This window comes from Bidens hawaiensis, unplaced genomic scaffold (assembly GCF_021521415.1).
Source record: "Bidens hawaiensis isolate Kalapana, Puna unplaced genomic scaffold, B.hawaiensis_p1.1 tig00021501_1, whole genome shotgun sequence".
Taxonomy (NCBI): Eukaryota; Viridiplantae; Streptophyta; class Magnoliopsida; order Asterales; family Asteraceae; genus Bidens; species Bidens hawaiensis.
In genome coordinates this window covers 369727-383493 of record NW_027493338.1, presented here as the reverse complement: position 1 = coordinate 383493, position 13767 = coordinate 369727, and the positions used below count along the sequence as shown (strand labels likewise).

The window sequence follows — 13767 nt, the reverse complement described above, 5'->3', positions numbered from 1 at the left end:
AGTTATGAGTTGCTTTCAAACTTTAACCATAAACACAGACTTAATTTACTTGGATTACTTCACCAACTCCCTTTATATCATCTTCTCTTATATTCCTTACTTCATATTTTCACACGAACCAAACCATCTTCAACTCATTACTTTTTTTTTTTAACTTCAAGATATGTATTAATTGTACTTTAGGATCATTTGACTTAAAATTTTATAGTTTATGTGGAGAATTAAGTAAAGCTGATTTGTGTATTTGGTTTCACATATTTGATTGTATGTGTGGCTAATTGTTAAAGAAACGTTTTGTGTAACCATGGTTCTAGTTCTAAAGAGTAAAGAATTTTTCTAAAAAGAATTCGGTACATGTAGGGAGTGTTAAATATTGTTTAGGCAATTTTACTTAAAACTTTATTAATAGTTTTTGTTGAGAATTAAGTGAAGTAAGCTGTGTTTGATGGGTGTATTTGGTTTACTTGTTTAACTTCACTAGCAAAAAAAAACACGTGCGGGATTTGAACACGACTTGCATCATGACAATTAGTATATCTACAAAACGCAAAACCCGACTACAATAAATTCCATATCAACTTTCATGTAGAAAAATACATACCGCCTATCATCATAAAACACTTTTTTCAAATCTAAACCACACAGCTAATCAACCTCTTTTTTTCAAGCTGATCACATACGTCTCTCGTGCAAAAATAAATAGATAAAAATTACATGTATATTGACTTCCACAAGATTTTGTATTCCCTCCAAGTGATAAAACACTTTAAAGTGGTTAAATCCTATTGTTTCATTCATTGAACTTCAAGCAGCAAACCTGATGATCACAACAGATCTTCTCTTCTGAATATTGAAACCACAACCCACCAAATTAATAAAAAAAAATCAGCTTCTTACAACAACTAAGCAAATTACCAGCTACACTGTCATTCTTGCACTTAAATCCTGATGATCATGATCTACGCACTTAAATCCTCTTAGTGATCAAGGGTCTTCGTATAATGTGGATGATTTCTCAGTGTTGAAACTTGAAAGAGAATTATTCCTTTTTGTGTTTTGAAACAATAGGTATAGGGTGAGCTTCTGTGTTAAAGACAAACTCTGTCAACGGGATAACATTGCTGTCACTAAATAATAAATATAAATACTTGAGGGTTTCACCCAAGAAAAACGTCTCCATTTTGTCTCTTCTTCTGGGAGGAAGTATGGTGACGTCGTCCAAAGAACCTTTGTGTACTTCTCAAACGCCTTAAAGATAGACCAGCCCCATTCACGATATCTATATTATAGATTCATAAAAAATATATTACCAAAAACAGTAAAGAAAAATATAATGATTCTATGATGAAAAGTGTTGGAATTTGGAATAATACTTTGAATCTTCTGTAATACGGTACAGAATGAACAATGATTCCACGGTTTCAGGACGCAAAAGATTGTGTCTATCGGCACGTTTGATAACAATGTCGTGTATATACTCTGAAGTCTTGTTTCCTCCATCAAGATGTTCCTCAGAGTATCCCTGATTAAAGTATAATTGATTAAAGAAATATCTTACTATATAAAAACAACAGAATAAAGATATATAATAACTAACCTCCGAATTGAAATAGGCAATCTCAGGAGCCAACCCGGTAGATGTGACAGCATACATCTCAAAACAAGTTTTAGCAAGATCTTCTGCCAGCTTTAGGTTTTCAAGATCTTCAAAAGTCAGCAAATTCTCTTCCTTTGCTTTTGCCTTGGTTTTGCCTTTCGTGGCTCCTAGTGCAAGTGTTCCAGGCAAGAAACAGACCTGAACAAGTGAAATTATATCATGTGTTCAAATAACTTCAACAAAACCCAACATTTTAGAACCAGAGGACAATATTTGACTTACCAGGTGATCCATTTTGGGACTAAAGTCACCATCAATCCCAGAAGGCAACTCGCCAACAAAAACCAGCCCATTTGGATTTGATTTTTTGACCAGAAGATGCTTAACACCCTTCATTGCTTCCACATACATGTCATGCCAATATGTCCAGTTACTATCCCTCTGCTGAAGCCAGACTTTGATAAGGTATTCGTCATAACTATCACCACGAGAGCCTAATCTAATATTATCTCCAGAAAATTCACTAGACGAAGGGCTGGCATATAAGAAAGAAAACAACAGCCAGTATTACAGTCATGGTGCAATTAACTTGATTAAGAAAATATACTTCAATACCTGGTGCATGATAAAACCACACATGCTGCACCCGATGGACTTAGTAGCACTTCAGAAGTTTCTACTGTAAAGCTTGAGTTTAATTATCTTAGTTTTGTTACTGGTGATCCGAAGTATAGTAAAGAAGCAATGAAGGTTTTGGAACATATGAAGACGATCAGCCAAGTTTTTAGCATTTTCTAGATACACAGATGGTGCGGGCCCCTTGTATGTAGGATTTGCATTAGTCAAATGCAGCTAAAACAGTTTATTATATGATCATGATTATTCATAATCACATAATAACTTTATGCATTATTATGTAGAAAATAGTCGAATGATGATGAGAACTTAAAGACATAATCCAACCATCCAATCTGTTGACTACCCAAATCACAAACAATAATATTGTCTCGAAGAACAAGGTCTGCATCACGAAATAAAACACAAAATAATAATAATAATGGTCAAGAAAATAAAAGGAAACTTAACTTATACATCAACTTAAAATTATGAACGTATTATTTATTTTCCGAATAGTTTTAATGTAGATTTTTTTAGCTATACAAAGAAATAAAACTGATATTAACAATGGCAGTTTGTATAAATACCTGCTGATACGCACAAAAGCAATTAGAGATCTATTGGACTCTTGTTTGATGTTTATCCCTGAGACTGAGAATATATAATTAGTGGTCAGACAAACATTTAACATGGCAGAAAAACTTATTAAAACAATGCCATAGTAGTTTCGAGTTTCGGCCCGTTTAGATTAATACTCACAGTAGATTGTCAATAGTGTCATCCAAGTGCTCTTCCTATTTAATAAGCCAACTCTTTGTAAGCCTGAAAGAAGCATTAAGGATTAAAACAAATATTATGAAAAGAATAAAATCATGAAGATAGTAAGAAACAAACATAAAAAGAGTATAAAACACATCGCAACCAACTGTACATGCCAATATAAGAGTGTTCCACATTTACCCTACTCAAGGTCCAGATGAGTGTGTCCAAGAATGAGTTGCACGTGTTTTCGCATAACAAAAACCAATTATTATGCTGATTTTGTGTAGAATTTCTATGTGTGAATCAACATTGACGTGCACTTATTTTGATTCGTTTACCAGCAACTGCTTTCAATTAGCCTCTGCTGGAACATGCTATTTTACAGACAGACAAACATAAAGACCTTGACAATAACTTGTATGCCTATAAATAAATATTCAATATATTAACCGTCACACTGAAAGTTTGTTTATCTAATAAAAGAGTGTGAACAAAAAACATTGTTCATTTAGTTAAACATACAAACATGAACACTTGTCTCGCTCGTTCATTATGTTCGTGAACGTCCGTTTTTTTAATTCAGCCCAGGCCCTCTTATTAACAGTATGTTACCCTAGACATTCCTTTGAAATGTAGAATTACCGTTTTTTTAATCTACATGTGGTTTGTAATTATAAGCATACAGGCTACAGAGCACAGAATACAACCAATAATGCATGATGCAGAGACTAATTACGGCCTACAAGTTACAATGCATGGAGTACAACTAATAACGCATGTAACATTGATGCATTTGGCCGGCGAGCTTGATGATTATGATCCTGAGTTTTGTTGACAGGTTGTCTGTAAAAACTGTAGTTAAGATTCTGGAAATTGAGTGTGTATTGTTTGATGTATGTTAGCCATTTGATTCTGGAAATTGAATTGATGATTATGAGCAGTTACTTAAGCACAGTGATGTTGATGTTTGTTGAAATTAGGTCAGTAGGTGTTATTGATAAACAGTGATGCATTTGATTTGATTCCCAGAATTGATGATTATGAGGAATTAAGCTTAATTTTGTTAGTGTTTGCGTGTGGAAGTGTAGATGAGTTTCGATTGCAATGAATGATTAGTGTTACAAATGACACGAGATGCAGTTCATTATAAGGTCATTGATGTATACCTCAAAGTTATCGACCGTCCTATTGCTCGTTGTCTGCCCTTCGCATTTTGAGCTCTTGAGCTCTTCTCAGGTCGATTTATATCTCGTTACTTATTATTATGAGTGTGTATTGTTTGATGTATGTTAGCCATTTGATTCTGGAAATTGACTTGATGATTATGAGCAGTTACTTAAGCACAGTGATGTTGATGTTTGTTGAAATTAGGTCAGTAGGTGTTATTAATAAGCAGTGATGCATTTGATTTGATTCTCAGAATTGATGATTATGAGGAATTAAGCTTAATTTTTGTTAGTGTTTGTGTGTCAAAGTGTGGTTTAATTTCTATTGAAAGCGTTAGGAATGATTAGTGTTACAAATAACAAGAGATGCAGTTCATTATTAGGTCATGATTGTTAGTTTGTTACAATTGTTTTTAGTAATTATGATGCATTTGGTTCATGAGCTTGGTGGTTATGATCCTGAGTTTTGTTGACCGGTGTTTGCAAACTGTAGTTAGAATAAAGTATTATAAGCACTGAAAATGATGCAACACATCATCAGGTCTTGATTGCTAGTTGTTTCAGTTGGCATTAAAAAGTACATTGATATATATTATGATCGACAGCTGTCTGTAAAACTGTAGTTTAAGGATCCGGTATGAGCTTTAGAATAAAGTATTATAAACACAGAAAATGATGCAGTAAATCATCAAGCCAAGTTTTTATAATAATGCAATACATGATAAAATTATGAACTAAAATGATGATGCGATACACTATCTAAATTATGCAATACAAACAGCTAAATATTGTATGCATGAATCATAAACTTAAAAATGTTATTTGGTAAATTGTGAATGGAAGGAGTGTATAGCTGAAGGCAAATATTTTGTACTTTGATGTTAATCTCAGTAGGGTATTCACATATATGTATGATCATCTGTGCATATGAATTATTAATTCATATTGTTAGACTGTAAGCTGTTACTTGTTAATGAGTGTTACTGATGTTCATAGCGTGCGTTTGAGTTGGTTTAAGTGCAATATATGTTTGTGTGGGGTTAAAATGAAATTCGTATCATCAATGCTGACCTTTTTTTGGCATAACATTTTGGTGCAGCATAGGGTACGATTAGGGAAGTACAAGAGAGATCCGGATTCAATAGCAAGAGAGGGAGAGAATTTGCAGGCGATCTGGAGCCCTGATACCTGCTGTTATTGTAAGTATGAATTGGCAAACCTTTGCACTGTTTGATTTTGATTCAAGTGTAGAGTAATGTAAGTTTTATATGGTTGCCTTTGCTTGCAGACATCTTCATTCTTTCTTCACATTTTAAAGTCCAATTTTTTGAGAGAAAAATACACATAGGAGGAAGGCAACCATCGAATCTGTCTCTTGCAACTATTTCTCTACTTATGAGTGAGGAGGTTCCTTTTTCAGGCAAGAATTTAGCAGTGTATGTACCATCTCTACTTCTTAAGCGCTTTTTATTATAGTTTTGGTTTTTAGTTTTTATGTTATATTTAAGTACTTAGCACATTGATTGGGTATTTGTGGTATCATGAATTAACATGGTATTAAAACACATCATTTGATTTTAATTACATAAGATGGCAAACTGGGAGTAGGGTTGTCCCCGTACAAGATTTTGATTAGAAATTTAAGGTATAGTGTGGTGTTACAACACGAAGGCCACCCATGCATTCGATTTTTTTTTCATTATGGCATCCCATCTATTAGAAGTTTAGAACAATCATATAGGCCACCCAAGCATTTGTTTGTCTCCCCGTACAAGATTTTGATTAGAAATTTAAGGGATAGTGTGGGTTACAACACGAAGGCCACCCATGCATTCGATTTTTTTCCATTAAGGCATTCCATCTATTAGAAGTTTAGAACATCATATAGGCCACCCAAGCATCTGTTTTGTGTCATTTATGCCAATTTTCGACCAAAAACAATAAAAAAAATATGACGAAAATGCTGGTGAGGTTTTTGAAAAGACAACAACTTTACATACAGTTCGTCTAAAAACTTATCAAAGATAGCTATGAATCATAAAAAAACTGATGGTTGCATTCGTCATTCATGCATGTCTTTGGTTGAAATTGGTATAGATTACTGAGGATACACACTTGGGTAAGCTTATAGGTCCTATATGACAGTTTTAATACATGGATTGCCTTAATGAAAAAAATTGAATACTTGGGTAGCCGCCACATCAATTATCTGAATAACTTATGTTCTGAAACGAGGGCACACCACTTTTTTTAGTTGTCATCATGTTTTTCAGTTTTGCTTCAGTTCCACAACTTTATGAGCCTTCAAATATTTCCCGGAGTATGTGTTCAACTTTTTATCCGTTTGGTGAACCCACACACCCTGAAAATTTGAAGCGAGGGCATTGTTAGTAATAAAAGTTATCATCATATATTAATCTTTAATTATATTCTTTGTGGCCACTAATGAATTTCAAGTTAAAGCTGTACTTAACTCTGAAAAGTAGTCAGAACTAGAAAAGATAATCTATATATATGTGTCTTCACATCTCTCGGTCACTGTAACTTTTGATTCTTCTCTTACCTTTGTGACAGGAGCAATATCATATGTGACAACAAAAAACTTGCTGATTGAACTTTCTGACGAAACTTTGTATAACATGTCGTGGAAGGGTGAGGTAATGCAAGTCAAATATATCGTTTACTGTTGCACCAGTTTTATGGATCAGTTAGTTTATAACTTATATTTCTGATTTACTGTTGCACGCCACAGTTTTATGGATCGTTGGATCTGGACTTCAAGTTAAATAATGAAAATGGCCATGCAAAGTTTTAATCTAATGGTGTAGCTTCTGGAGGGACTCAAGGTGTAATATCATCCAGTAATTCTTCGTCTAGAAAGCCAGCAATCACTTATTTGGACTTTTGTTTGCCACTGAGGCTGTTATTTGTTCTATTCTCTGATGGACAATTGCTGTTATGTTCTGTAAGTAAAAGAGGATTAAAGCAACCAGATTATATAAAAACACGATGAACAAAAATGCGCGCACCGCTGCAGTTGCAAACCATTGTGTATTCGCCATAATCGACATGAGAAGAAACGCGGCAAACAAGAAAACTGTGCGTTACATTCGCGAATTGATTGGAATTTGATTTGAATCGTTGATGTCGACACTAAATAGTTGTGAATTCTAGAATATCAATATAGTTGGCGTTTTCTTCATGGGTTAAAGAGCGTTGAAGCAAAATATGGTAAATTGTTAATTAACAGGACTTTAAAATCTTCTATACTCAAGGACACGAGATCTACGTATATGAGACCGGTCTAGCAGTAAAAGTTCCTTCTTCGTAATGTGAGAACTCGGGTTTGATTCTCACTCTTCCTATGCTTTTTTATTTTTTTTTAACTAGTTAACATAATGTTTAAATATGATTTGTAGGCATTGTGAACATTAAGAGATTGTGTGTGAGTGTGTAATTCTAATGAAGATTTTTTGTTTCTTTGTTATTTATATAGTATTTTTCTTATGACAAAACCTTAACTAACCTGAACCATTGAGCGACCTAAACTGCCAAACCAACTCGAACAATAAACCAAAATGAAAAAAAAAAAGTATGAATATGCCACTGTCTACACTCACACAAATTAATTTAAGAGTTATTTCTAAATAAAACATATCTCCAAAGTCAACACGATACCTAAATATAATCAAACCAGCCTGCACGATCAGAAAAGGGAGTTGCAGGTATCCCATAATGGAGAGGAAGTAGGCTAATGAGGCTGGCTGCGATAAAGCATTCCTATTTCACCATAATAACCAGCCTTAAGACCTTGGGTAAATCATTATAAATCACTCAACCTATACTTCAAATTATCATTTCAATGCTCTAGTCAATCAATACCATCGTTCTTTAAGAACGTCTAACTTATTCTCATGTCGTAGGCTAATGGTAGGAGATCCCTCTTATAGTGAGACTAACGGTTGTTGATTACTAACAGGTGTTTATACAAACGACTCTTGAACCAATCTCTCGCCTACTATATTTTGTTGTTTCAACAAAAAAAATATACTGCAAGTCAAATGTGTAACAAATTTACGATGAGAAACATACAATTATAACATTGAGAATTTCATATACACTCCAATGGACTGATATTGTACTTAAGTTTTGTTTTACAAAGTGAAAAGGTATAATCAAAAGACTGTTGTGGTTTGTTCCGTACCACACTTATCAATTTTGATGACTTACGTATCACCACTCCACTTTTCCGAAGAAAAAAAAACATATCACCACGTACTCCAATCAAATATAATTATATATGGCACACTTCAATACGCATCAAGCATACCATCGATGTTTAACTGTAGACCAAAAAATTGATTATACCATGAAGACATAGACTAAGAAAAATTCAGACTCAAAAATTGAAACTTTACACTTTCAATATAATCATATTTAACGAGAGACAGAGTTGTAATTAAGTTAGAGCACCCTAAACAATTAAATATGGTGAGTTTTTTTTCCAAATTAGTGTTGCTGAGAAATATTTAAAAAAGTATTTACCATCTAGGTCTTATCTAAAAACTATTTACTAAACTAGTGTTTATTTGTTTGGTATTCACCTATTACTTTTAAATTCACGTGTTAGAGCTTTAAATTTTTCTATTTTGTTAATCTCTATTATCTAATTTTATATCACATTTCTTAAATATTTTTTTCAATCAGCCCAATATTATTATTATTATTATTATTTTATGGAGCCCTTATTATTATTTTAGTCAACGTTTTCCTTATTTTTTAATAGCTCGATACAAATAGTTTCGTTCTCTCTCTTTTTGTTTACAAGTCTCACTATCAAATATAATATGAAATTCAAATAAACTTGAGTTGCTCCCCAATAAATATCAAACACAAACAAAAATAAATATACAAATAATGTGGAGTCGCTACCGGTCTCAACATTATTTAACGAATCAATAAAAGAACGTGTGTCAATATAATTTGACCTGCTTATGGCGTGAAATATATGATCGGTATCGGCTAGCTAGGCTTGTTACGCTAACGAAATTAAACTTAAAAAAGAGATTTATAAAATGAACATATTTAAAAATAAAATAACAACAAAAATGGGTAAAACCTTGACGTTGGCGGCGACTATTCAACACTAGTATCGCTGTTAGTTAGGCTTGTTATGGTACCGAAACTTAACTCAAAATAACAAATTTGTAGAATGAATATCTTTAAAAAAAATGAATATATCTGAAAACAAAAAACAAATCAAACAATAAGAAAAGATTCGTAATTGAGTTAGTAAAAAGAAATAAAAAAAGTCATGATTGATAAAAATAGAAAAAATAATATTTGACTGATTGGATAAAAATATATATGAAATATAATTAAAAAAAATATAATATAGATAGTTGATTGACTAGATAGAAAAACTAAAAAGACTCTAATTGTTGATTTACAAATAAATGTGAATAAAATAATAGATAAAAAAACACTAGTTTAATTAATAGTTTTAAAAAAAAATAGTTTTTCCACAAGTAGTTTGTAGTTTGGGAAAGAAGCATATGGATGTTGCCACTTGCAATCATGATTTCCACGTACTATTTTTAGAGCTGGACATACAACACGATAATACAACAATATATTCGCATAGAATATATGATGATAATATGAATCACACTTACATTTTTATTGGTCACCCTAAACAATTAAACCGAATGTACATGTCGGTAGAGTCGAGTGGGGGATACAACGCGAGTTACGTCAGAACCCTAGGTGTCAGGATTTAATTAATTATACTATAGTAACGGGTCTATGGTTAGATCCAATGTTTTAAAAGCTGGTTGCGCCAAGTGGTTTTAACGAGTTGACTAGTTACCCTATAATAATTCCATAAAAATACAACTATAACACATAAATAGTCAAAACTACGTGCTTCCTTAAAAAAATAATCCAAAAGTTCCTCGATGGCAATAATGAGATCAATTTGATTTGATGTATATTGATCGAAGGTTGATAGTAATTTAATTGGAGGCCACCAAAACTTACATTGGGCTTAAACCGGTCCGACGATACATTTCAATATTTATAGCGGTTCAAACTACAAACCGTTCGTCCAATATATTGGGCAAGTGAGCGGAAACCAATATTACTGCCCAAGATAAATCGGTTTTTAAATCATTAGTTAGATCTATGAATACAAGGTTTTGATACAGGCAGTGGCAAAGCTTGGACCCTATTTCGGGGTGGGTTGGGGGGGTGGGGTTCCTATGAAGCTTTGCCCATGGGTACATTCGTACAAACACTCGGTGTATGATTAATAGAGAATTATAACATGATTTTTTGTATCGTTTTTCTTTTTTGCAATAATAAAGTTCTTACATGTTTATCGATCATGTGTCACAAAGTGGTATTAGAACTGGTGTAATTGAAAACCAAGTTCAAGGTACTCAAAATTGATATCAAGATCTAGCCCCTGCATGGAAGTTTTTCGTTGTAAATAAATCTAGGTCAGATTCTCGAACAAACAAAAACAATGGGTGGTTAATGGGATAACCGAGCCATGGTTACCGATAATTAAGGTGGTTAAGATTAAAGGAAGATCTCTACAAGAAACATGATCAAGTAAACAAGACTTGAGGTAAAGACCCCTTGTAACCCGAGACAGGAATTGGGGGGGGGGGGGGGGGGGTGATTGTCGGAGTTAATTTCCAGAACCGAATCTACAAGTCACTAGAGTTGAGTGGAATATGACGATAAATTGGGTCAACTCCATAGTTGTTAGGATGTAATTATAGTCTAGCTATTCGTATTATAGTCTAACGCGTCTCAGGTTAGATCTATAATATAAAGTTCTTATTTATTTATCGATCGTGTGCATTGAATTAACATTTTCCATGTAACCTTTGTCTCTACATCTGAATGACAAACATCATCCAAGACATACCATAGTTGGTGGTTAGAAAACCTTTTAAATCATGAAGACCACCAACATATGATAACACATTCTCAAAGATGCATACAAAATCGTTATGCGTTAGTTCATTAATGCTATGTTTCAGCTTTTTAATCTCAAGCTGAGATTGTTTTATAGTTTCCACTTCTTTACAACATCTTTCGGCTTAGGCCCAATGAAGAAATATGCATCAACGATCAAGGCTTCATTTAATAATGAAGTCTAGGCATTAAAATAATAACAATAAAGTCATAAAGTTTAGGAAAACTTCTGGAACTTCCCCCTTAAACATAACATTTAAAAAAAAAAGAATATATATATATATATTATATTATATTTTAAATTTGTTGTGTTGACTTGTATAATTAATACGTAGAATACACCTTCTTGGCTTAGCTTTTGGTTCAGGCAATCAGGCATGCTCCCACTGATATATGTTTATAACCTGTTAAATGTCATGTCGCTGTTCTTGCCGGCCGTTGAATTTTTGAACAACTTTGGTGGTCTTTTGGAGCTGCAGGCACTCCTGCTACAAATTTGGTCTATTACCAAAATGGAAATGGAAATTTAAATCGGCTTGCTTTTTGGACCTCGGTCGACGGTCATTTTACTCCCATGTTGGTTTAATTCAACATGTAATGTTTATGGTAATATAGAATCTTCATAGAAAATCATATTAACTATTGTGACACGTTTATTTAGTTTACTAATTTTTTATATACGTACGAGTTGCAACCCTAGTGTACTATCAACCGGTGATGGACGGTAGCAGCAGGGGCGAACAATTAAGAGGCCGGTTGCTGTCTCATCTTCGGGTATACTTTCAATTTAAAGTCCAATCCAAGAGAATATGCAGGTAATCCTAAATCGGATAATAAACATTCCACGAAGGAACCAAAGCCCAACCCGAAGAATAAACATTTAATGAATATTCGAACGAAGACAACTTCATGATGATTATATATATATGGTTATATTAATGCGAGAAAATGATCTTATTATGAAAAAGGCGAGAAATTATTTTAACCAATCAATAATTGATGTAATATCTATGTATCTACATATTGGAACCCAATTTTTGATATATTAAAAAAATAAATAAATAAATTAAAAAAAAATCAATAATATTCTTATCTACATATATTCTAGTCAAGTAAAATACTTGTAGGCACGTGTCAGTTTATGGTTAATCTTAACAATTTTTCCTTTTACACATTTATATTATATTATATCTATTACATGGTTCCTTTTACACATTTGGATCCCTAGCTTCCGAGACGGTTCGCTTTTTGGAGCGGGCGCAGAAGGTGGTCCACAGTGACCCTTAGAGCCCTGTGCAAATTTTAAATATCTCCCTGTGCAAATTTTAACCTAGATCTAAAAGAGCCGCCATCATCTTTCCAATGTCTCCCTGTGCAAATTTAAGAGCCTCCATAGATATGCCCTAACTTCATCTCATCTCATCTCATCTCATCTCATCTCACACCTCATTCATCTCCATCTTTTTCACATACCTGCTTATTTTTAGAGTTGTTGGATGCACAACAATCGTAATTGTGGCCGACATTGTGGCCGGAATATGATAAAATTTGCAAAGTTGGTTCGATTCTTGGATTTAATTATAAATTACCGGTTCACCCGCGGGTCACCGGGTCCGGGCCAACCGCCACCCGCAAAACCCGGCCGGGTTTTTAGAAAACGGCCCAATACCCTGACCCGACCCGGTATAGAGACCGGGTCCTGGTTCGACCGGTCCGACCGGCCGGGCCGGGCTTCAAAACACTGATTCTAACCCAACATAAATTAAGATAACATTGACATTTTAAACTAGATTAAATCACTCCTCACTTGTGTTAAATTTGTTAAAATGGGTCCATGGATTATGTTTTTAACGAATTAAAAAGACAAAGAAGAATATATCAAATTGACATATAATAAGAGTGAGATGAAGTTAAAGGGATTAAACAATTTTCTTTGGATGAGATGAAGTGAAAGAGAGAAAAATAAGTGATGTGGTACGTATATAAAGTTAAGAGGGGTTAGAGTATATTCAATGACCTAATAGTTGGTTTCCTTATTAATTTCTTCCTTGAAGAACATGGGGTGGGATTTATATAGTTTTTTTTTTTTTAACTTTAAAATGTGTCAAATGGCACAAGATGGTCTAATTAAATGCTAAGCGACACAACCACATTTTTTATTTTTTATTATGTTAAGAATTAAGGATTATATTATTAGTGATTACTTATAATTACATAATTGTTGAACTAATAATAATAATATAATAATAAGTAAATATAGTATTTCATTTTCTTATACATAAAACAAAATACACTTTCACATGTCCATGAAAAGACTCCCATCCTTAAGGTCTTAAAATTTAAAAATTATTATACAATTTACAATACACATTTATTATTGACATTTATTACTAATTACTAATCAGTTAACTCATAATAATAAAAGAAGCATACTTAAAGAAAGGTTCATTTATCATTTCACAATTTTAATTATTCTTTTTTTAAATAAAAAATAAAAGTTTTAATGATTGAGAAAAAACTTAGCCAAGTGGCATAACTATGGTATAATTAGATTTCAAGTGGCACAATTATGTTTTTGTTTATTATAATAGTAGATGTTATAAAATTGCATTAGAGATTAGTACACTATCTGATAGT

The 13767-nt window shown here is 33.0% G+C and overlaps 1 protein-coding gene and 1 long non-coding RNA gene across 2 annotated transcripts; both read right to left on the bottom strand.

Moving 5' to 3' along the window:
- Positions 1-966: 966 nt before the first annotated feature.
- On the bottom strand, positions 967-2221 carry LOC143563621 (mannosyl-oligosaccharide 1,2-alpha-mannosidase MNS3-like). The gene is made up of 6 exons (XM_077051117.1): positions 2205-2221; positions 1880-2132; positions 1598-1795; positions 1374-1522; positions 1162-1279; positions 967-1083 (listed from the first exon to the last, which is right to left on the bottom strand). The coding sequence occupies exons 1-6, from the start codon at positions 2219-2221 to the stop codon at positions 985-987; spliced, it is 834 nt and encodes a 277-aa protein (XP_076907232.1). The 3' UTR covers positions 967-984.
- A 325-nt stretch (positions 2222-2546) lies between these two features.
- Positions 2547-3044, bottom strand: LOC143563600 (uncharacterized). The gene is made up of 3 exons (XR_013140697.1): positions 2975-3044; positions 2803-2860; positions 2547-2618 (listed from the first exon to the last, which is right to left on the bottom strand). It is a non-coding gene; the product is annotated as an uncharacterized LOC143563600 (long non-coding RNA).
- Between the last annotated feature and the right edge of the window lie 10723 nt (positions 3045-13767).